This window comes from Ciconia boyciana, chromosome 7 (genome assembly GCF_034638445.1).
Source record: "Ciconia boyciana chromosome 7, ASM3463844v1, whole genome shotgun sequence".
NCBI lineage: Eukaryota > Metazoa > Chordata > Aves > Ciconiiformes > Ciconiidae > Ciconia > Ciconia boyciana.
Window position 1 is genome coordinate 31,067,680 of NC_132940.1, and position 22,380 is coordinate 31,090,059.

General features: G+C 42.7%; 1 protein-coding gene across 4 annotated transcripts in view; it reads left to right on the plus strand.

Moving 5' to 3' along the window:
• Positions 1-22,380, plus strand: part of ACBD6 (acyl-CoA binding domain containing 6) — an 88,731-nt gene that overhangs the window by 21,124 nt on the left and 45,227 nt on the right. For 2 of the 4 annotated variants that reach the window (XM_072867772.1, XM_072867770.1), the window contains exons 4-5: positions 5,778-5,860; positions 16,711-16,815. In XM_072867772.1, coding sequence (XP_072723873.1) covers positions 5,778-5,860; positions 16,711-16,815 — 188 coding nt within the window. Of the gene's footprint in view, positions 1-5,777; positions 5,861-16,710; positions 16,817-22,380 lie in introns of all 4 variants that reach the window. The other 2 variants (XM_072867773.1, XM_072867771.1) reach the window with 1 other exon arrangement.

Consider the following 22,380-nt stretch of genomic DNA (forward strand, 5'->3'; position numbering starts at 1 on the left):
CGTGTAATTGCTGCTGTCAAATACAATTAGTGTCTGCCCAAGTTCCCTTCCCAGGGGGATGGCCAGGCTGTGGCACAGAGGGAGAGGAGGGGGGCGAGTGTCTGAAACTTTAGGAGAGTTTACGTTTTCTTGTTGCCTCCCCAATAATCCTCACTCCTCAAATTGTGTCCAGAAATGTTAATCCAGAGCATTAAGAGGACATGGTGGCCAGCAAAGCAGACCTTGAGGTCTACTGTTGCATTAACTCTGTGAAGTGTCTTCTGTAATATTTGTCACCTGAGACTATACCAGCTTAATTACAATTCAATCAGCACACTTCAGGGATTTACTCATACCTTCATGTGAGCCTGACAGGGTTACAGGACATTGCCTGTCCTGTCATAGCAGCTGAGACTGGAGTTGCTGATCACCTCCCAGGTATAGTTTGAGGAGTTGGGACGTGAGCCAGGGTTTATCCTGCCCCTGCCAAGCAGTCCTCTAGGAACATCCAGTGCTTGCAGCTCCTCCATGCTCGGTGGCTCAGGACCCTTGGTTGCACCCCAAAGCCCTGCAGGCACCCTGTGAGGCCAAGGCAGATTTTGGTTGCTTCTTTGGTGGCTGCTGAAGGCTGCCACATTCCTGTCGAGCAGGGTGTTTCACTGTTCTGCTGCTGTGTATGCACCTTCCTGCAGACTGGTACGGAGCAAAGTAACGTGTGTCCCTGGCCCCAGCACTGGGTTCTGCGCAGGGCCGTGCAGGGAAGGCAGGGAGCGTGCCATGCAGACACCTGCAGCTGGAGGAACGGATGAGCTGTAGGAGGGTGAATTATGCAGAACAAATGCAGACTGGAATCTGCACTATGTAGTTGCTGCTGTGGAAACACTTGAGAAGTTTCGATTGTAGTAATTTTGTTGGGAGTATTTCTTGTCTCCATCCCATAAAGCTGGATACAGCTGCTACTCTGACTCCAGTTGCATCAGGCTCAGAGGAAGAGAAAAATAATATAATAAGTAGCCTCTGAACATAACCTGAGATAACTTCTTCCATGCACTGCGGTTGCTCAGGTGTGAGATCCTGATGCATAGCTCTTACTTAAGTTGTCTCACTTTTCTGTTTCCAAGATGCATGATGATGAACTTAAGTCTTGACTGTTTTAAGGCATTAGCCACTGTAACTTCAAAGATAAGTATCTTGATGAGATAAACCTAAAAAGGTTTTCCAGCCAATGGCTTTCTCTTTTTCTTAAATATATATTTATGTGAAGCTCCGTAAAGGTTTTGGGTGTGGAGAAAAGCCAGAGTGAGATGTGAGGGAATTAGGGCGGTGATAGATGTGCTGTGCAACACAGACACATGCCTTGCCAAACAGCTATTGCTGCTGGGTGTGCTGGGTGTCTAGACATGCAAAAGTAGCCAGGCAGAGTTCTCATTTTGCTCTGGATAAAATTGGGGTGCCCTACATTTAACCCATGCCTAGGATGTAGCTCTTCCGTTAACTCCAAGTTATGGTTTTGGGTTTTTTTAAAAGCTTTACTGAAACTTGTGCTATTCTTGCTGTTTTGTAGTCTTTTCATAGGACTTCTCTGTACCTTTCCTTCTGTCAGCTTCATGAGTCCCTTGCCCTACGTATAAAATAGCTGTGTACCATTCCATCCAGTTCAGTCCCAGCTAATCACCGATGGTAAGTTCACTTGCATCTCTGTACTGAGTTCTGGCGCGTGAGTTTGAAGTGAGTCATTGGAAGAGCCCTTGGAAGTACCATCTCGTTAAATCTGTTGTAGCCTGTTTTGGGTGGATTGGGACAAAGCTTGGCCTCAGAGATGAAAAATAATAAATCCCTGTCCTATCTTCAGGGATATAGCAAGAGGCTGGCCCCCCAAACCAGACCCCGACAAGAAACTACCTCTCTTCCTTTTAGATGATAATTTTCATCCTGCTCTCCAAAAATGCAAGAGGAGAAATGGATCATGCTGTGATTATGGGAGACTTTTAAGACCAAAATAGATGATGAACTCAAACCCCTCACAAAGAAAATGTTTGTCTCTAATTGTTTTTTGTTTCTATAGTGCTTAGTATGATAAAACTATCTTCTCTTTCTCCTTTATTTTTCAATCATGATTAGACTTTAATATTGTTAAAGCTTATAAGTGAGTTTGAGCTACTGTCTCGTTGAAGAGAAGATGGAGCTGAAATTTTCAGTGAGGCATTGGACAGGGTTTTTTTAATGTGTCTGTCATTATATGTTAACCTCTGAACTGGGACACAACGTCTGTTTTACGGCTGACAACAATTTAAAAGTATACATCTTGACATCATGGATAAAGGAAGAAGGGGGAGTGGAGAAAAAAATGAATTAATGATGTTAGCAAATATTAGTCTCTGTATTTCCATTTTGTTCAGAAAGTGGTTGTCAGGCCTTGAGGCTGTCCGGAGCAGTATTGTCAGTGACAGCCAGTCGAGATGTGATTGTACCTTGAATCGAGACGGTCTTTTATTGACAAATACAGTGCACTGAGGCAGTGATGAGGATGCTTTGCTGTCTGTTCTGGGAGGAGTGTGGCTTTTCTCCTGGCATTCCTGGTGACATTTGAGAACGATAGTTCTGGGCTTAGTGGAGTTCCCTGCGCCAGTCTGTGAGCACATCAGGAGTCGGGGGAGTTGAAAACGTCTCTTAATGAGTATGTATGCTGCATACTGAAGCACATATTTGCCCATGATTTATGCTAGCTTTGGTCAACCAGATCCACCTACCAAAGTTAACTGTCAAGAGTAATAGTGACTTTGATATCGGCCTTAATTGTACATGAGCAACAAAGAATCAACAGGCAAGAATTAGGGGAAAACATGAGAAATTCCAGTGCCTGTTATGGCATCTCTTACACCTCTTTATCATCTCTTCCCGGATCTCTTATGTGCCACTGCTTTGGCACCCGAGTGCAATCCTCCAAGGTTTCTTCCCGTGCTGTCACAAATTCCCCTTTATTCCCACAGTTTTTAACTGTCAGTTTGAGGGCAACCCCCTCGCGCTCATGGAGCTCACAGTAATTTTGCCTTTTCTACAGCATCTCTCTTACATGGTCCTGACTGTGGATAATGCAGCTGTCATCTCTCTTGGATTCAGGTTGCAAATTATGGGAGCCTGGGATCATGTTATTTCTTAACTATCATTAGTTACATGTGTATCTGCAGTGCTTTTGGACAGCGCTGCCAGCAGTGAAAGAAATTGCGCTGGCTTAATTGAGCCACATAGTTAATTATTAGTGCCTTTTCTAAAGGAGGAGAGAGAGAATGTGCAGTGTCAGTTTTTAATTTCATTATTGTTTGCAAGCTAATGTGACTTTAAACTCACTGGTCATTATCTGTGTACATGTAATGTTTCCTTTATCTTTCCGGCCCTAAAAGCCCTTTTCTGCTGTAGAAACGTCAAGAGATTTAAGAACGAAAGTGCATCTGCATGTTACTGATCCCTTTAGCCAGTATGAGCAACAATAAAAACACTGGTTCCTGTTAGTACTGTAGCTGTGACATGGTTTGGAAGGAGCAACTGCTTCTCTCCCACCTCTTTCATTACCCAGTTTGGTACCTCATGCTCAGATATTGTGTGCGAGTCCCTGGCAGGCTGGCTAGTATAGATATTGGAAGCGGGCAGATGAGCTCATGGTATAGGCAAAAGTTGTCAAGGGCAGCTGGAAAGAAACCAGTTTGTATCTGCGTCGAGGCAGAGTTAACATTTTTGGGAAGAAGTGTTCCTCATAGCCTGGACAGATTCCCCTTGGGAACTCCAGTGGTGATGAATGGTGCAGCCATGATGCTGTCTTTCATGGCTTTGCAGAGTACAGGCACGCATTAAATCCTGAGAGGAGAGCTGAGACTTTCCTTGTACGTTTTTCACAAACTTGTTCTACATATTGAGAACTGTGATGGAATAAGCTTGGTTCAACATTCATAAATTGAATATTGAGTTACCTGCTTCTATGTGAAAGAGATGAGATAAAAGCTACTTGGACAAAGTAACCTGTATGTGTATTAAAAGCTAGAGAAGTTTTTGCCTGAGCATTTTTGGGAAAGCCTTTATCGCTAAGTTTCCCGATGACCTTATGTGTACTCAATCAACATGATTAATCTTTGGTAGAAATGCATTGATTGTGCAAAGAAGGTGAACTTAGTCCAAGGAACCTTTTTTACAATTTCTGCCTCTAGAAAGATGAAATGTATTTTCTCAAGTGTTGTTTCTGACTATGGGGAAAAAAGCAACAACCAAAATCTGTTGTGGAAAGAGATGAAAGAATATAGATTAAAAATTTTTTTGTAGTTTCTGATACTTGTTGCATGACCACTGTCCCTCAATATCAAAGAAGATAGACTAGTTGTGAGTATAGCTTCATTTTATAGAAATAACTCTTGCATGTACTAGCAGATGATCTGAAATTAATTTCCTTTATAAGTGGTGTGGAAATAATTGATGGACAGTAAGGTTCTCTGCTAAATAATTTTTTAAGGGGGCATTGCACTGTAAAGACTCTGAAGCCCTTTCTCTTCAGTAAAGGAGAACTTTGTCACCTTTTACTCTAAATTAGAGAAAGCCTACTTGCCATAGAATAGTTTTCAAAGCCAATTTCCTTTCCATTTCTTTCTTATAAAGAAGTATGTCTGTGATATCTGCAAACCCAAATATTACGGCTTTGGGCTGGTGCAGGAGAGCTGAAAGGTGGAACTTGTCTCAAACTGGGGAGAATGTTAAAGTAAATGTATTACGGGGAAACAGTAAATTGATTTAAAACAAAAGCAACCTAGGGAGCAGGAAGAAAGACAAATGTAAGCATGTTTTATTAAAAAAAAAAAATCAACATCTTCCTAGGTAGAATTCTGATGAGGCAGCAATGCTTTTTGGTGTAATCAGCAATATATTGCAGCTACTGAGAGACTGCTAGAGGTTGGGACGGCTTTCCCTTTGCTTCTAATTTTGTGTGTGATAATCTCTTATCACGGAAAGCCACAGAACTGTCCACTGACAGCAGCACGTTGCAATTAATGGGCTGGTTTTATAAGGAATTACTGCTGCGAATTGCAAACCAGTTTTGACTGCTTACCTGAAGACCGAGATACTAGATGCCCTAGAAGAGTTAGGGTTTCTGGTGCCCTGCGTACCCTAATAGGGTCAGGCTTTCAGACAGCAGGCACTTAGCCCTTTCTGAAAGTCTGGCATCAATGTAAGTCAGCCAATTGAAGATCCCAAGCTGCAGGATGTTTTTTTTGAAAAGGTAGGCCTGAGGCTCTGTATCGATCAATCATTATTCTAATTGTTCATTTCTATTATGGTGGGAATCATTCAGAATCCTAGAGTTCCTGGGAGTAAATCATTTGGAAATGCTGCCCATTATAAAATTTAATTTTAAATCTATATTAAATAGATTTATAAAGGCCAGCTTTGCAATCTAGTAACATAACATTATGCTACCTCACAGAGGCTCAGCTTTTGGGTCCTAAGGGGCCATGGCTGGGAGCACTGCGGAGGCAACGCTTTGGCTCGTGAGCAGGATGGCGAGGCTGCCAAGCCTACCTTTTGGGTGACCCTCCTGGGCCACCTTCAGAGGAGCATTGATCCGGTTTGCTGAGAGATCCATCCGGCTGTTCTGGATGGAGTAGGGTTGTGGGGTACCATCTGCTGTGAAGATGAGGCTTCCAGAGGGCTTATCCCATCTCTGGGGCCGGGGAAGGGGTGGGAGATGGCAGAGGGGTGGCACAGGCTGGAACGGGATGAGAGCCAGGATGCTGGACCAATCTTTCTTTTTCTTTCAGACAACAGAGAAGAGGGGAAAAGAAAGCAAAACTACATTTGGAGGCCCAGTTGTCAGCTCATTATATCAAGAAGAAACAATCAGGTGATTATCTGTGCTGGACTTCAGTTAAAACCAGTATTTTTCTAATGTCATTTTGTTAAGCTTTTTTTTTTTTTAATATTGCACGAGTGTGGTGGCAACTACAACAGGATAACAAATGACAGGAAAGAACTTTTCAGGTCCATAATCATTTAAATCAATAACTGCCTGTATCATTGCCAAGCAGTAACCTTTCCCTAGTGCAAGATGTGGGGGAAGGGCAAGGCTTCCCACTTTTCAGTTATATGGCTAAAAAAAGGTAATATTGGTTATTTTTAATAGAAAGCTATTCAGATGCTACCTTTTTCAAATAGTTATTTCTTTACCAATACATTCATTAAGGATTGTTCAATGAAGGTTTTAATGTTGGACAATGTTTGCCTTCAGGGAGAGTTTGTACCTTACATCAAATTAATTTTTTCTAGCTTCTGCAGCTAGCATAGCAGAAATGCATTTACTGAACTAGAATGGCTGCTATTTAAAAACTGTCAAGGTGCAAGTAGTAAGTGACATTAGCTAGTGAATAAGGACAGCTGGGTGTTTTCGTTTGGTTGGGTTTTTTACTGTTCCAGACTACTAATCGTGGGTATAATATTAACTGCAATACCTAAATGATTGCCTGAAGGATCTTTCAGAATACAGCATTGTATTTTTAGTTAAAATGAACAGTCAGGGAAGACTAAATTTTTGAGCAGTGTTTGCTGTTGTGTTGCAGTCACCCATTTATGTGTATGTGATCCCATTTGTTTTATTGAATGTCTTGCATAATTTTAGTCCCAGAAAATTAAAAGATAAACACTGATTTCTCTACACACAGCCTCCCAAGCTTGCTGAGAACTTTCCCAAAGTGTTAAAACTCTAACACAGCATTTCTTTGACTTGTTGTCACAAACTAATGAAAAATACATCTTGAGCAGGTGGCTCCAAACCCTTTGCAAGGAGCTCGGGTAGAAATTGATAGGGCTGTTCTGTGTAAGCAAATAGGGTGGCAGTTCTGTGCTCAGCAGTAGTGCAGGCACTTCCCTCGGTGTTGCAATCCGTTTTATAGCAAGATGGAACAGTTGGCCAGGAGTAGCCTTCTCTGCCTCGCATGGAGAGCCAACACATCTTTAACTTGCCCCTGGACCTTGACCAGAGGTGGTCAGGCATGACCTTGGTTTAACACACTGTTTGAGGAGTAGCACTTCTGCTAACCACAAGCTTCTTTTTCTTCCCTGCTCTGTCGGTGTAGGTCTCGGCCAACATCCTTGGTCTCATAGTTTGACCTTGTGGCTTAAATCCTGCTCGAGCTCTCCTTTTAGGAGTAGAACATAGCAGTGCTGCCCAGTGTTGGATGCTAAGTGTGACCTATGCTTAGTCCTACAGTGCTTTCAGCGTCTTGGCTATCCCAAGTACTCCCTGTGCCCCTTCTTGGATATGAAATACAGCCCAATCAATATACAGGAAAACAGAGTTTGCGCTGGTTGGCTTGACTAGTCTAAATCTTCTTGTCATATGTTTGTTTTTATTTCCATGAGAACATGACCTGTGCAGGACTTGAAGATAAGTACAGCTCCAAATACCTTTTTTTCAAACATACCATGAGGAACATAAGTCTTGTATGTTTAGTATAGCATAGCTGTAGTCCTTACAAAATGAAGATGTAGGCAGATGTAGTCTGACACAGCTGGAATAGGGTGATTCTGCTGAAAGTGAGTTAAATGAAGTCTCCTGACTCTGCTGGCAGAATGGAAACTCGTGGTCCATTAGCACGGCTTGGCTCGCAGGCATCAGTGTCTTCAGTTGCAAGATAGGAAGTGAGCACATGTCAGCATAATCTCACCTGCACACAGGTTGTACACCTTCAACTTTCTCAGTGCAGTTGCCCATGTATTATGGCTTTTGTCTACTGTTCATTCTTTTACTAGAACAGGGAATAAATGTGTGCAAGTATAGGCACATCTCTAATGGTGATAATTATAATAGTAAAAGCATAGCCCTAAACAGCAAAATTGCAGTGGTACAAAATCTGCAAACAGATGAGCCAAAGAAGAATGGCACTGGACATTCAATTTGGCATCCAAGTTTATCTAGAGCATGGAGTGAATTGGTTTGATAGTAATACCACTGACCTGAGAAGAGTGACTTTTCTGAGGCTGAGAGTGGTTACTTACAAGAGCATAAGGTTAGCATTCAGTAATACTTCAGTGCATTTGTAAATAGAATGTAGCCTTAAAAAAATAAGGCATTTTCTGTAGAGGAAGAAAATTAAAATGTTTAAGGAGAAAGAAAACTCAATAGCTTGAGCCAGCATAAACGTAAACACATTGATAGTTACCAGTAAGTCCCATGCCGAAAGTTCAGTGTATATGTGTATGCTACCTCGAAGCCTAATACCTGAGAAAAGAAACTTTGATGCAGACTGTTTTATTGACTCAGTTGTCTATGGTGGGCCTTACTGAAGCTTTACAACAAGCTTGCAAAATTTGGAATATGAATCAAACTGCTTTAGTCTCTGTTGCCTGGGCCTGTTGATAGGATAAATATTTTCTAGTTACAGGATCATACTAAGGAAGCCCGGAATAAGAAAAAAACTAAAACTTGAGTCCTCATCAGCCCTGGGTTCTCACAGACTGCTGAAAGCAATTTCTCAGCAGGCATTACTCTGCCAAACACAGCCTACCATATGCCCTTTAGGATTCTGCTGATGCAAAGGCAGGAAAAGGCTGTCTAATTTATCTGGAGCCCAGCATCTTCACAACCTCACCTTGCACCAGGAGATAGACAAGAATGCAAGTGCAGAGTTTTGAAGGTTCACCTAAGCAAGTTAACTTATTTTATTCTTACCTGAAGCTTTTGAACAGTTTAACAGATTATTAACCTCCTCCAAGCTGCTGCTACATAATAGGAAGATGAGAGATCTTGTTTTTAGTGTAAACCACTAGTTTACTATCATCAATAAATTACCAAGCAAAGCAGAAATGCCATTGGTTTCAAGCTGAGTGTCTAAAATTATGCATAAATAATGCTTACATTCCTTTTGTGGAATGAAATGCTTGGGTTTTAGGTGCAAATCTGTAAATGTTGGACAAAGTGGAGTTAGTATACCCTACCCTAAAGTCAGGTGGATCAGAAGTTGGAGGAACTGGGATGGTGCCAGGGCTGATTTTGCCTTATCACTAATTATCTCAAATGTTTCTGCTTTGAGAACAAGGTAGAAAAATAGTCAGTCTGGCTCACAGAAGTACATTGCACTGATTCCAAATAAATTCAAGAGCATCCATAGAAACAGGTTATACCGATCTAATTAAATCAATTTGGAAAGATTCAGTTAAATCAGTGCAATTTGTGTGTGCATAGATCAATCCTCAAATCAGGAGAAGGTCTCTTGAGCTAATGAGGCATAGCAGTTATTTACTTTGGGGTGCTGGGCACTGGTCATCAATTAGGAGTTGTTAATAAACCCTGGCAATAAAGAGCTCAAGTACCCCCAGTGACTAATGGGGAACAGTTGCAGAATGTATTAGCATAGTGCTCTGCCTCTGTGTTCCTCTGCAAATCACTTATCTCACTTTGGGCATTACATAAAAATAATGGGTGCTGATGACTGAAGATGGGACTTGGAGGTTCCCCTGGAAGGAAGGATTTAGAAATCATCTGTGATTTCAGGCTGGGTGTAGTGGTGGGATTTTTTTTACTGCTACATAAAGCTTTATGTCTCTCTTCTGGTCTTATTACTAGAACAAAAGCAGTAGTAGTTGAGCTCTTTCATGATCAAATAGCTATAATTAGAGTTTCACAAACCTGGGAAGTGAACAGTGAGATGAGGTTGACTGATGTATCACCAATATAAATCTAATCTAAGACACAAACTGAGGGAGATGCCAAAAATACTGTAGCATTGGAAATTGAACTTTGAAGTTATTTTTCAATATTTTTTTAAAGCGAGGGGGAGGCAGTTTATAAGTGTTTCCAGCAAACGAAAGGATTGACTTGGTAGATGGAGAATGCAAAGTAATGTTGCCAAATGTCTGTGTCCCTTTCCACTTCCACTGGAGGAGCCCTCCTGCACTCTGCTGTGGGCTGCTTCCACGCAGCCTCAGCATGCTGGGATGGGAGTGACATCCGCGGGTCGGCACGGAGGCCTCCCTGAGCTATGCTTTACACTTCTGCCATCCCAAAGGATGCTGAAGGAGCCCTTTTCTGGTAGAAACTTCCACCCTTTTCTGTAACGCTTGGAAGTGACCCCAGTCATGAGTGGGGCTCCATTTAGGATCGGGGCGTGGAGCGGGCACCCCTTGTATTTGGGAGCCCGCCTGATGCCATGTAATCTATCAGAATTGTATTAATCCCACTAACACAGCCGCCATCTGGCCCCGCTGCTGGGCCGGCTCGCGCGAGCCCCGGTGATGGATGGCCTCGGGAATTGATTAGTTGTTGTGCGAGACAAATGAACTGTTTTGGCAGAAAATACCAGAGGTCGCTGCGTGTGGTCAGGCACAAAGGCTGCTGAATTTTAAAGAGCTGCTTCCAGCATCCATTGCAAAGGATGCCTCTTTGGAGCAGCGGTGGCTTTTGAGACGAGCCCAGCGCTCCGGAGCACGGTTGTGGTTTTGTTCTCTCCCTCCAGCCCCGCTTTCGGGAACACCAGCGCTGGAAATGAGAGCAAAGCTGCAGAGATGTGGGAGCCGGCATCCTTGCCGTGTTGGGAATTACGGGCTCGTGCTGGTATTGTGCATGCGTTTGGGTGGCTGCGCCGCAGATGTTTGTTGCTTGCATAAATGCTGGGCTGTGCAATCCCTGTGGAAGAGCTTTCCCGGTTGTGCGGAGCCCAAGCAGCCCGCGGTGTGCTCAGCCGTGCACGTCTCAAACAAAACACCTGCGGGTCCAGGCAGCTGGGGTTTGGGTTTTTTTCAGGTCAGTGTTATTTAGAAATGGATGCTCTTCTGGTGATGTTTAGCAGGCAGGTCTCTGACTTCAAGATGATTGCCAAGTTTATTGCTTACCCGCTTTTTATTGTCCCCAGAGCAGTGACCCCTAGGGCTTTGCTTTGTTGTGCAAAGGGGCAGCTTGGTTCAGGCCTGCCTTCCCTTTGGGAGAGCACATCCTTCCCTGGTGGCTCCTATTTGGGGTTTTCAGGGCCACCTCCTCTCTGGTGGTGCCGCTAATCTACCAAAGTGCGTGCGGCAGCATGGCAATGGGTGGGGAATTGGATGACACATGTCTCGCTATGCCCCGGCTGCTCTCTGAGGACGGCACGCAAGTGTGCCGGCAAGTGGGCAACACTTCCCCCGGGACGGCCTGCCGGTTCAAAATAAACTTGAGTTATGGATTTATTCAGCTTGTAAAACCTCAGCTGGCATAAATAATTGAGAAAGCAAAGGTTTGTCTGTGGTGCATACCTCAGGGACCCGCTCCTGCCTCCCTCCCTCCCACCACCCTTTCTTATGAAAATGATCCCAGTTGCACTGATAGATAATAACAACACCAAGCAATTAAAAGCTATGGGTGGCTGGAGAGAGGAGAAAAGGTTCAGTTAATGAGCTTTTCCTCTTCCTGTGCCCAGGAGAGCCTCAGAAGTGACGAGGCGATTAAAGCAAAGAGATAATTATAGATTATGTGAAAATGGGTCCCTTGGGGACCAAGGGCCTTGACATAAACAGTAAGTGTTGCGAGTGTCTCTCTGCTCCCTGCGCGCCGCCTGCTCCGCTCTGCCGCGCTCCCGCTCGCTCGGCAGCGCCGTGCCAAGCAGACGGGCGAAGCCACCTGTTAGCGGCACCCGGGGCCGCTCTGCAGCGGGTCCACTGGGACGTGGCCTGGACCAGCCCCGGGAAGAGGGGAGAGGACACCCAAAGTAGCACCCGATGGCAGCCCTCTGCCCAGAGCTTTGTGCTGCAGGTAACCTGCAAGGGGGGAGGAAGGGGGCACGGCAAATCTGGAGGATGCTCTCTGCAGGAGGGCAAAATAGCTGAATTTCAGGTCTCTTCTGTGCCCTTTTTCATGGCAGTCTTGGTGGCTGTTTAGAAAGCAGGGAGGTTTACAGCACTCGAGCTAAGAAGGAAGTGAAGCCTGATTAACCAGTAGCAGATCTTTTCCATGAGCTGTTTAAAAACTGTTGGCTCAGTTGCATGTTTTGGATAGCTTATGAAGAAGGTTTGTGAAGCTTTCCAAGCCTGGGAAGAGATGGCTCGGTTAAAGTCCTTCCACATCCTTTTATTCAAGGATGGAAAAAGCTGCCCATGTGTTACCTGCAGGCAACAGATATGCTTCAGCTCCACATTGAATCAGTTAGCATCTCTTACTGGGGATGGGGGAGAGCAGAAGAAAATAGCTTTGGGGGCTGAACATGTGTCAGCAAGGGAGAAGAGAAACCCTTCTGGCCATCCTCAGGAAATGTGAACACATTCACTGCTTTACTGACAGTCAAGTGGTCACTGACTTGAAGACTCCTTTTTAGCTCAACAAAAAGAGCTGGTGCTTGTATATCACACAATCTGACATGGAAACAAAACGGCATCTGAGTCTTCCTTTTAGCTATAGGTTTTAAATAAATGTGCACATCTCCATTAGGTTGAGTTTCATGGTCTTTCCCATCTGAAGATGTCTTGAATGCTGTATTTTTACTTAAATTGAGATTTTTCTGAAAATACTGATAGAAATGCTATTGGGTCATGTCCCCCCCCAACGTTATTTGAGCAATGTCTTTGCAGTGTCACTTACTTTTGTATTTCTGATGTGCTTCTGTCTGGTTTTAGACTGTTTCTACTAGTTTCTGGGCCTTGCTGCTGACTCTTACTAGTTTTATGTGGAGTGCAAACTGCTGCTAGGAACTGGTCTGATAAAAACCCTACATCCTTTTTGTTTTCTTGTAGCTACTACATTGGAGGGATTATTCAGTATGTACATACACAGAGATGTGAAATAAAACGGGGGGGGGGGGGGGAACGGGACACGGGACTGAGTTGCAAGGTTTTCAAGCTATGTTTCTTATTTGTCCTGTGTGGTTTTGAATGCAAAGTCAGCAAATAACAGTAACTTGTCTTTATTGCATTCACACCCTTCAAGCGGAGCTTTTTCCCTAGTATTGGTCCCTCCAAAAATCTGGCTTTAACTCCTCTGAGCTCTTTTCTCAGTTTCCCTTCCTGGTTTTGGCACGCAACTAGAAGAAATTGTTTTAAATGTCTGGAGTGCAGCTTCACGTGACTATTTTGTTTGCAGGTAAAATGTGTTTATTACAACTGTATGGACTTCCTTCAAATCTATTCAGGAAAGGGCTCACTTCTCTTTGTTAATATTTATAGAAAAGTTGGAGATAATATATGGTAATTTTTTAAGGGGGCACCAGGGGCAGAGGAATGGTTTAATGCGTGAGAAATAAATGCAGAGTAGAAAGACGAAATTTCCCAAAACCTTATCTTCAGGTGGGGAAATTGCTTTTCTGGATTAATTCCATTATGGAGACTTCTGAAAGAAAAGTGTTTTTTTGGAAGGGGGATATACAGAGCATTTGCAGAGGTGGTTATTCCAGAAAAGCTAAATCATATCCAAATAGCTGTGTCAGGTCATTTCCCCCTTACAGACAATAATATCCTCAGGAAAAGACTGTAGAAGTCTTGTCTGGAGGCTATGGTAGGAAGATTGCCTGGTTTTGCTATGTCAGTATTAACGTGCCCTCTCTCCGCTGGTGCAGACCCCACAGCACGCTCCCCATGGAGCACGGTTGTTTTATTGCTGCTGTGTACTTTCTGCTCTGCTGGTACCTCTGGTGCTGCTATGCCAGGTACGGCCAGGGCTGAGCTGCCCAGGCTCTGTGGCATGCAGAAATGCCAGCACCCAGGCTGACTGGGTGGCATCAGTGCCAGGGATGGAGGGCACAGCCTGAGCTCATGGTTGTGACATGGAAAATCATCCAGGAGTAATTGAGGATGGTTGTGGACTTCCCTAGCAAGGAGAGACTGGGCTCTGCTTTGGTGTTATAAAGAAAGTGATCTGTAATAAATGAAGTGTGTGTGGCTGTGCAATGGGGAAAAAGTTGCTGGAACCAAGTTACTGTACAGTGTTGCCTGAATAGCAGCTTCACCCAAAAGGCTGCTTTCAGCAGCCAAGGGTGCGTTTGAGAGGTTGGACTAACAAGGTAGGACTGGAGGGACTTCCCAGCATATCAAATCAGCCCTTGTTAGTAGGGGCAGGCATGTCTCATAACCTCCATCATGAATCTGTCAAGCTCCATCTCAAGCAATATAAGCTTTTGCCTTTTCTAATCCCACTATGAGATTCTTTTTTCCCCAGAATTCAAAGTAATTGCCTCTAAAGCATGCAGTGATCTGTTTCCCAGGAGCTTGTGTAGCATACGGACAAGACCTCCAGTGAATGAGTTCATGAGAGACTAGTTAAGAAACTGGAAGACTTCTGTAATGTCCCTAGGCCTATACATGGAGTGTGAAATCTTGTGCAGCACCCAGCTCTTTGCTAGAAAGGTGCAAGTCAGCGATGAGGACAGACTCCTTGGGTACAAAGAATAGGGGTGATGTGTAGGAGAACAGTGCTACTAAAGGAGCAACGTGAGAGAGAGGTCAGAGGAATTGACTTATTTGGAGAAAGCAGCACTTTACTGCAGGAGCTGAATATCAGCATTTTTTTCCCACTTTTTACTGGCACTGAGGAAGGAAGGCTGAGGATGCTTGAGGTCTGAAGAATAGAGTGTAACTTCGTAAGCCAGGAGTGTAATAAGACGACTGGAAGTCAAAGTTGTGCCATGGAGCTCTGCCTGTCCTGATGGGAGCAGGGGACGTGGTATTGGTGACATTGGTATTTTAATTTTTGTTGGGACTACAGATCAAAGAGCATCGCTTTTTCTTTGTAACCCATGGCTCAAATGCAGATAACGTTTAGATTTTACTTTTCCTTGCTCTGACATTCTTCAACCTGTGAGGTTCAAGAGCAGTGCGGATAAATGGGAGGAGTACTGTTGCCTTTTAGCACCAGGGAATCAGTTGTCCTCAGGCTGCCCCGTGGCATTGCAGAGGCTGTTCTCTCCTGCCGGACAGGCCCACAGCAGAATGACTTCCCTAGTGGGTCTGACCTGCTCCAGCAACCTCCCATTTTTATGAGGAATTTCCTTTGAGGCTGTCAGGTCTGAGTTCTGCTGAACATCCAGACTATCTTAAGTTGAGGTGACTGAAAACTGGGGATGTCGTGAGAGGCAACCACTTTGTGTTTAACTCTTGTGAAGCTGCCAAGTCCCATAGCAACGCTGATGGGTTCATTTGAGCCATAGTTTTCATCTGGAAACTAGAAAGAGAGGGTAGTTTGTGGGCTTTTGGTTTACTTCTAGAAAACCAATGACCTATTTTCTTTAGTCCTCACTAGGAACACAGTTGTATCAGTGTATCTATACCTAAAGGTATTATTGTAAAGGTGCTTCATGCTCGTATGGCATAGCCCCCTTTCCATAGAAAAATCGGCTGTGTTGGAATAATTAACTTTCCACTGGCGTACCAGCATGGACGGTAGGAGAGTTGTACTTTCTCAGCGATACTGGTGTCAGTAACTTCCCATTGTTAGACATGTGAGTGCAGATTTATACAGCAAGATAAAAATGTCTTGGTTCTGCTCTGTCCCTTTGCTAAAGATTCCTGACGTTTGCTTTTTTAACTGCCACGAAGCACTGTAGCTCCAGTCACTCATACAAAGCTCTTTTGTAATGTTTTAAGAATCTGTGAAAGGTCTTAACTTCATTAGAGGTTCTGTTTGATCAGCTGGTAAGAACAGAAGTTTTACCACGTCTGAAACCAGGATATTACTTTTAGGTCTAGAAGAAGCTGTAGGTGTAACTCTCAAGCACCTGCGACACCATAACTACTTGATCTTTCTGCCTGCAAGCAGGCCTAAGCGAGCATGCACTGGTGTCCTGGCACAGACGCACGCTGGTCCCTCTCCATAGGCCAGCGTGCTGCTCTGAGCAGAGATCACAATCAAGCTTTGTCTTAACACCATCAATACAAAAAGGAGTGTAATAGGGTCATTTGCAGGCTGGTAAATAAAAAAATAAAACCAACCAAACCCTGTGACCAGGTTCCAACACAAACACCAAAGATTTCACACATCCCTGAACAATTACTTACCAGAGAGTGCCCAGTAATGCCAGGCACCTGTTTTAAAGCCACCAAATTTTTACCTGCCCACTTGCACCCCTTCACACACAGAATACTAAGTTGTAGAGCTTGTCTTTTAGAGAGGCCAAGAGTATGAATGGGTTAAAGAGCAAAATAGAGTGGACAAAGGACCTGGAAAAGACTGATAAATATGCTCATCTGGATGCAGCCTCTAGCTACAGAAATCCTTAAGCCACTGAGTTTCTGAAGGTGGGAGGATCTAACCAGGGACAGATTGCTTTGCATGTGCTCTGCTTCTTCTGCTTTTTTTCGCCAAGCCACCGTTAGTGGCCACTGTCTGAGATGGATGGCATCGGAAGGGCCTTTGGTCTGACCTGGAGTGGCTGTTATAAGTTTGTATAGCAGGGAGAAGAGCAGCTTTAGCCTTTTATCTTCTGTGGGATTGCAGATTTATACCGGGACTTTAATGTGGTTTTTGCTGGCTAGCTGTATAGACTTCCTGTGCCAGTTCACAGGAGTAAGCTGACTTTTGCCCTGGCATAATATTGTTAAAAACAACCTTTGTTTTCTAGGAAGCAGGATCTTCTGTCTCTTACCTTGGGAAAAAAACATATTATTCTGCATGTGGAATACTAGGCATCTGTTTCAGTCCAGTGATACTATTGAAATGTCTGTAGCAAAGTTGGAGCATATGATGTGCATGTGGCCTTTGTGTTGTACAGTAACACGGTACTTCTTTTGCTTTTGTTTCCTGAATAGGGAAGAGGACAAGAACATTTTTGATTACTGCAGAGAAAACAACATTGACTATGTAACCAAAGCCATTCGATCAAAAAAAGTGGATGTCAATGTCACAGATGAGGAGGTATGGAGGAAAAGATAAAGACCATCAATCTTTTAACTGTTTGGTGTATTAATTCAGTGCCACTCCTTTTCAAAATTCCCTGGTTAGGATTGTTATAACAAGGTACTACAACAGTTGGACAAACACTTGGTTATTGAGACAGGGATAATCTATTTGAAAATAGCTTTCGACTGGATTTCTAGTAGTGTGGATGTACTAAATGTGATGCTGTAGCATATCAGAAACTTACTTTATGTTATTTTCAGCAACACCAGCAGCCACTTGCAGAATAAGATCTCTTGAATATCCCCCTTTCCCTACCTTGTACACTAAATGTGGTCAAACAGAAGTAGGAAGTGAGGGAAATGGCTTTTTTGACTGATGAACTCTGTTCATGGGTGAAGTAGGATTTCTGCCATGCCATCAGCTTTTCATCATTCCCATGTTTAGGCAAATGAGTGACCCTGGCTTTCCAGCTTCACAAAAACAGTGACATCGTCCAGTCTTGCAGACTCAAAACACCATTTCCCCATAGGGAGATAATACAGGCATTGCCAGAAACCTCAAGAAAAAGTGAAGTGTCTAAAATTGTGAATTGGCTTGATCCTTTTCTTGGTAAAAGTAAACACCTGGCGTGGACAGTTTCCTGTTCATCCTTCAGGAAATGTAGCGGTACCAGCTTTATTGCCTCTGTTTCGATGCTTGCATACTGCCACCTAGCCCTGCTTGTGGTCCATCGTATGTACAGCTACTTTTGCCCACTGCTTTCCAGCACATTGTGTTTTGGTGAACAGATGAAGTGCTTACACATTCATAGACTGAGACGCCACAAATTCAGTTGGGTTCTCCTGTAGCTCTAAGCAGATTTCTGCCCTCTGAGCCATGACAGCCCCGGCTGGGGCTCTGACTGCTGATGGCAGGGCCTTTTATTATTAATCAGGAATTCATGTGAATTAATTTTCAGAGGAGAGGAGGGAAGGTGTTCACAATCAGGGTTGGAATTTCACATCATAAATTCAATGAACTGAAACTGTCATGTGCCACACAGTCGCTGCAACAGCGCCATTACTGAGCTCCATCCCTCCTTCTGCCGATCACAGGTTACAGAAGTAAATGTCCAAGGCAGTCCCACAGAATACGGCTGGAGTCCTTTCATTAATAAAAGCTCATTTTTGAGATCATACACTTGCAATAAGTGTATAATAATATCGTGTTAGCATTGCTTCATTTCCACTGGCAAGATGCTTTTTCATAGTTAGCAGGATCAGAAGCTCATACCTTCCTTTGTGTTCAAGCAACAAATGTGCTTGTTTTCAGCCAAAGAAACTCTGTTTTTTAAAAAAATAAAAATATTTGGTGAAAGATGGCTAAATATTTTTGTGCTCTAACAACATAAATGTTTAGAGCTAGATCTGAAAACTGCCAGGTAACATCCTCTTTGGGAATTATCCATGGGTCTCTGATGTAAGAGAAGACCTGTTTCTGAACTAATGGGTATTAGCACATGACTATTGCAGAGTATGGAATTGCTTCAGCACAGATAGGAGCTGAAAACCCTGCCTACCTATGAAGGGCTCATGGGAAGATTCCCACTGGTGCAAAATTCCCCCATAAATGAAATTCTCACAGCCTCAGTGATTTTTTGGCTTACCCCAGCAAATGCTCAAACAGGGAAGCAAGAATTATTTTTTTGGCAAGTGCTGGCTTCCTTAGGCTTGACTCTTAACTGGTCAAAAAAAAAAAAAAAATTAGCATACCAAAAAGAAATCTGAAAGAAATACTTATTTCATGTTATGTTACGGAGCTGAAACCATTACCAATGTTGTTTGGTATCCAAATGTGCTCTTCATAATCTGGAGGGTAGCTTATTTTCTAGTGTCATGCAGGTTGATTGAAGTTTTAGAACCCATTTTAGACTAGAGATAACCCCGACCGAGCCTTTGGTAGATTGAAGTGTATGCAAGCATAATCTTGTCATTTTTATTAACTATTTTAGTGTTACTGTATAAATACATCCTGCCATATCCAAAAGATGCATCTCCCAGTCCTCTGAACATAACTCACGCTGTCACTCCTTTGATTTAAATGCATATAAATTTAAAATGGCAGCAGGGATACATACAAAGAGTTAACTTGTTATGAAACAAAATCTATTGAAGCACCAAATAGTCTTGTGCTAAACTTCAAAGATGCTAGGCTCAGCCTTTCCTTGTACAATAAAGACTTGACTGAGGTTTTAAGGTGTTTAGATTTTATTTCTATGTGATGCATTAGTACTGTATCTAATTGTATCCCCTCATTTTGTGCAAACCTGAAATAAGTTAGCGAAAGGAGAAAAGAAATCAAGAATACAAATGTAAAATGGGGACAAGCCGACTTACTCGAAGCAAAAGGATTTCAGAAAGGGCAATAGAAGTCTGTGGGGTTTAGATAGATGCACCTGGCAACTTTCAAAGCATAAGTGGTCTTCTCCCTACAAGAAATAAAGATCTTCATGTACAGCATTCAAGCCAGCATACATGCTAACAGTTTGGATATAATAAACTTCAATTTAGAATTAAACAAAGAATCTAATGACAGTAATCATGTACAAGCTTCCATTTACCGTATCTAAATTGCCAAGAGTTCAACAGAATAGCTTGCTTTCACTTAGAAGTAGCAGCACAGACTAAAACAACCTGTTTCTCTTACATATGTCAGCAGGACTAATGAAATAAGAAATGGACTGTGGCTGTGAAGTCGCCACAGGCACATCCTGGTAGGTGCGGATTGCTTGCTGCCTTTTTGAGAACAGTATTTCTTCAACTTTTAACAAACCAGAAACTGCTCAAAGGCATGGATGAGTTGCTTTTGTAATTTGTGCCAAGGGCTGTGGAGGTTGTAGATAGAGAATTTTTTTTTAATTGTTGGAGAAGTCCCAATAAACAAACATGTAACCTGTGTGCAGATTTAAACCTTTGCCAAAACTTTAATGAAAGGCATCTGAAATGATGCTCACTTAGTCCCCAGTCCTCATGCTTTTGAGACAGCAAGTGCCAAATTGGTGCCAGCTTGCCAAGGAAAGGACAGGAGAAAAAAATATTTTTGAAGAAGGATCACGTACTTCTGGATTTACAGGCTTACTCCCATTAGAAAAACTTCCCCAAATGTTTCAGAGCTCTGAAAGTGATTCACTTCCAAATCAAATCTGAAGTTTACCTGTATAATTGCAACAATGGCCCTTCCATTCACTGTTTTTGCTATCATGGGGGGATGCAGCCATTCTATATATATCTCTTCTTAATTACTGGTAATAAAACACTTGCCACAAGTTAGAGTGGCTCTTATTGCTATACAGCCATTACAGCTGCAAACATCGTGCCTAGAAGTATAGCTAAATATTGTAGCACATCCATTCAGTTTGGCTTTGTTCTCCTCTTTCTCTGCGCTGGCTAATTGATGTGAAAATCATTCCTGTCCATTTGTCTGCTGAGACTCGGTGTATCTGAGACAAATCCCTGTCCTGTGCTTTGTTTGTGAACACCCTGTGACTTGGAGCTGAGTAAAATTGATGTGCTGTTGGCTTGAGAAACTGCTGCAGAAGCTGGCCAAGCTGGCAGTGGTTATCCAAGCAAAGCACAGAAGATTTAAGAGGCAGGGTTAGTGCACTGGGGCTATTTTTATGCTTTTTTTTATTAAATGCTTCAAAGGCAGGGGAAAATGCATCCTCTCAAGTAACTCCTGCAACAACTGTTGTGTGTTTGAATTGCATGGAGGGGTACCTTGATGTTTGATTGCATTTAGTCAAGACCTCACTAATGCAGTGCTTTCCTATCCACAATTACTCGTGTTGCTTTGACTTTCTCACTGCTTAATGAAATAGTCATATGGGAAGTGTTTTGGGAAAGCTCAATCTGTAGCTCTTAACATTTCTGCCATGTTATTTAAACACACAAACACATGTTACATGCTCATATAAAGCAGCAGCTGTGCAGACTAAAGAATTTTTCAACGAGCATAGGTGATATCCATGCTATACAAAGAGTTGGATTGTACGTTCAGTTGAAGTTTGTCTTATCTCTAAGGTTTGTTTTAAGGAAGACATGGGAAACAAGTAGACTTTGTGGCTGTATAGCTGCCTAAGTACCTTAGCTAGAACTCCTGTGTGTTTTAATTTGCCCGATACTATGCAAATGGTAGTGAATATTATCGTGTTTTAAATACAAGTTTCTTAGTAATGCTTTTTGTTATACAGTAGGTAGGTTGAGATTCTTCTGCAGGTATTTTTACTTCCACATCAAATGGTGTGCTCTTGTACAGAAGGTCTCCAAAGTCCCTTACACCCTGTGTTTACGGTGTAGCATGCTGTAAGGATGCAGACATTTATTGGGTGGAACGTGTCAGCTTTTTAACAGTGCACAATTACAATGCAGAGCCATTTAAGGCACTAATTGGAAAATATTGTATCCATTTAGAATTGCAGAGAAAATATATAGGTAAGCAGAGTGTAATTACCCAAAGTGGAATTGGCCCAAGACTTGAAATCCATATTCCTGCAAATAGCACAAGGAGATTTTTAATGACTATAGATGATCAGGCTTCAGTTTCTTGTCTTGTTCAAAAGGCAACATTTGCAGCAGAACCAGCCTTCCAGTGTCATGGGAAGGGACCAGTTGCATAGTGCTGCAGTACCCCTGAGCTGACAGAATTCGCAGCACTGTCTTTCCTGAACTGTTGGTTTTCCTTTATTGATCTCAGCCAAGTTCAGCACCAATAAAATGAGATTCTGCTTGTCCAGAGACAAATGTAAACCAACGTATTATAGCCACTAATCTGTAACATGAATTTTCATATAAAGAAGTGCCTTTATTTTGTCGTGTAATTGCACAATAATTACACTTGTGTAATTACAATATTATTCTTCTACGCATCTATAAAGAAACTGAAATAATCTGGTGAAGTATTTATTGCTATTGTGCGTATTGCAGATAGTGCTTCCTTCTTCTGAAATAAACATCTATGGCACAAAAAAAGTTGGTATTTGTCCAACTGAAATCCTAAGTCTTAAGTAATTACCAGTCCAAAGATGAGTTAAGGGCTAAACATGAATTAAAGATCTTTCCATGTTTACCAATTGTTTTAAATTGTACTCTTTCTCCCTTTTAGACTTTGATAGTGCTGTTGAGTGCAAGAACATCAATCATTAAATGGCCCATGGATGTTGTCAGTGCTTCCATAGAAATTCATTGTCAGAAAATTCATTCTAATGCAAGGTTAATTAGTGTAACATTAAAATTATGTGTTACAAAAATTAATTACTTGCTGGGTCAAAAAGTGTGTTAAAAAGTGTAATGCCTTGTGTCTGAGATCACATTTCCTTACTCAAAATCGTGTTCTACCTCTGCTGCCCTGCCCAAGAATATCCAGCAGAAGCAGCGTGAGCTTTGGTTGCAGGTATCTTCTGCCCCTCCTGCTGTTTTGGCACCGTGGTCAGGAAATTTGGCTCACAGTTCCTATTAGCAGATAAATTAGTTGCTCACCTTGTTCCCCGTTGCTCTGTCGAGAGATTTATAACCAGGCATGGGCTAATTTAACTGATTTCATCT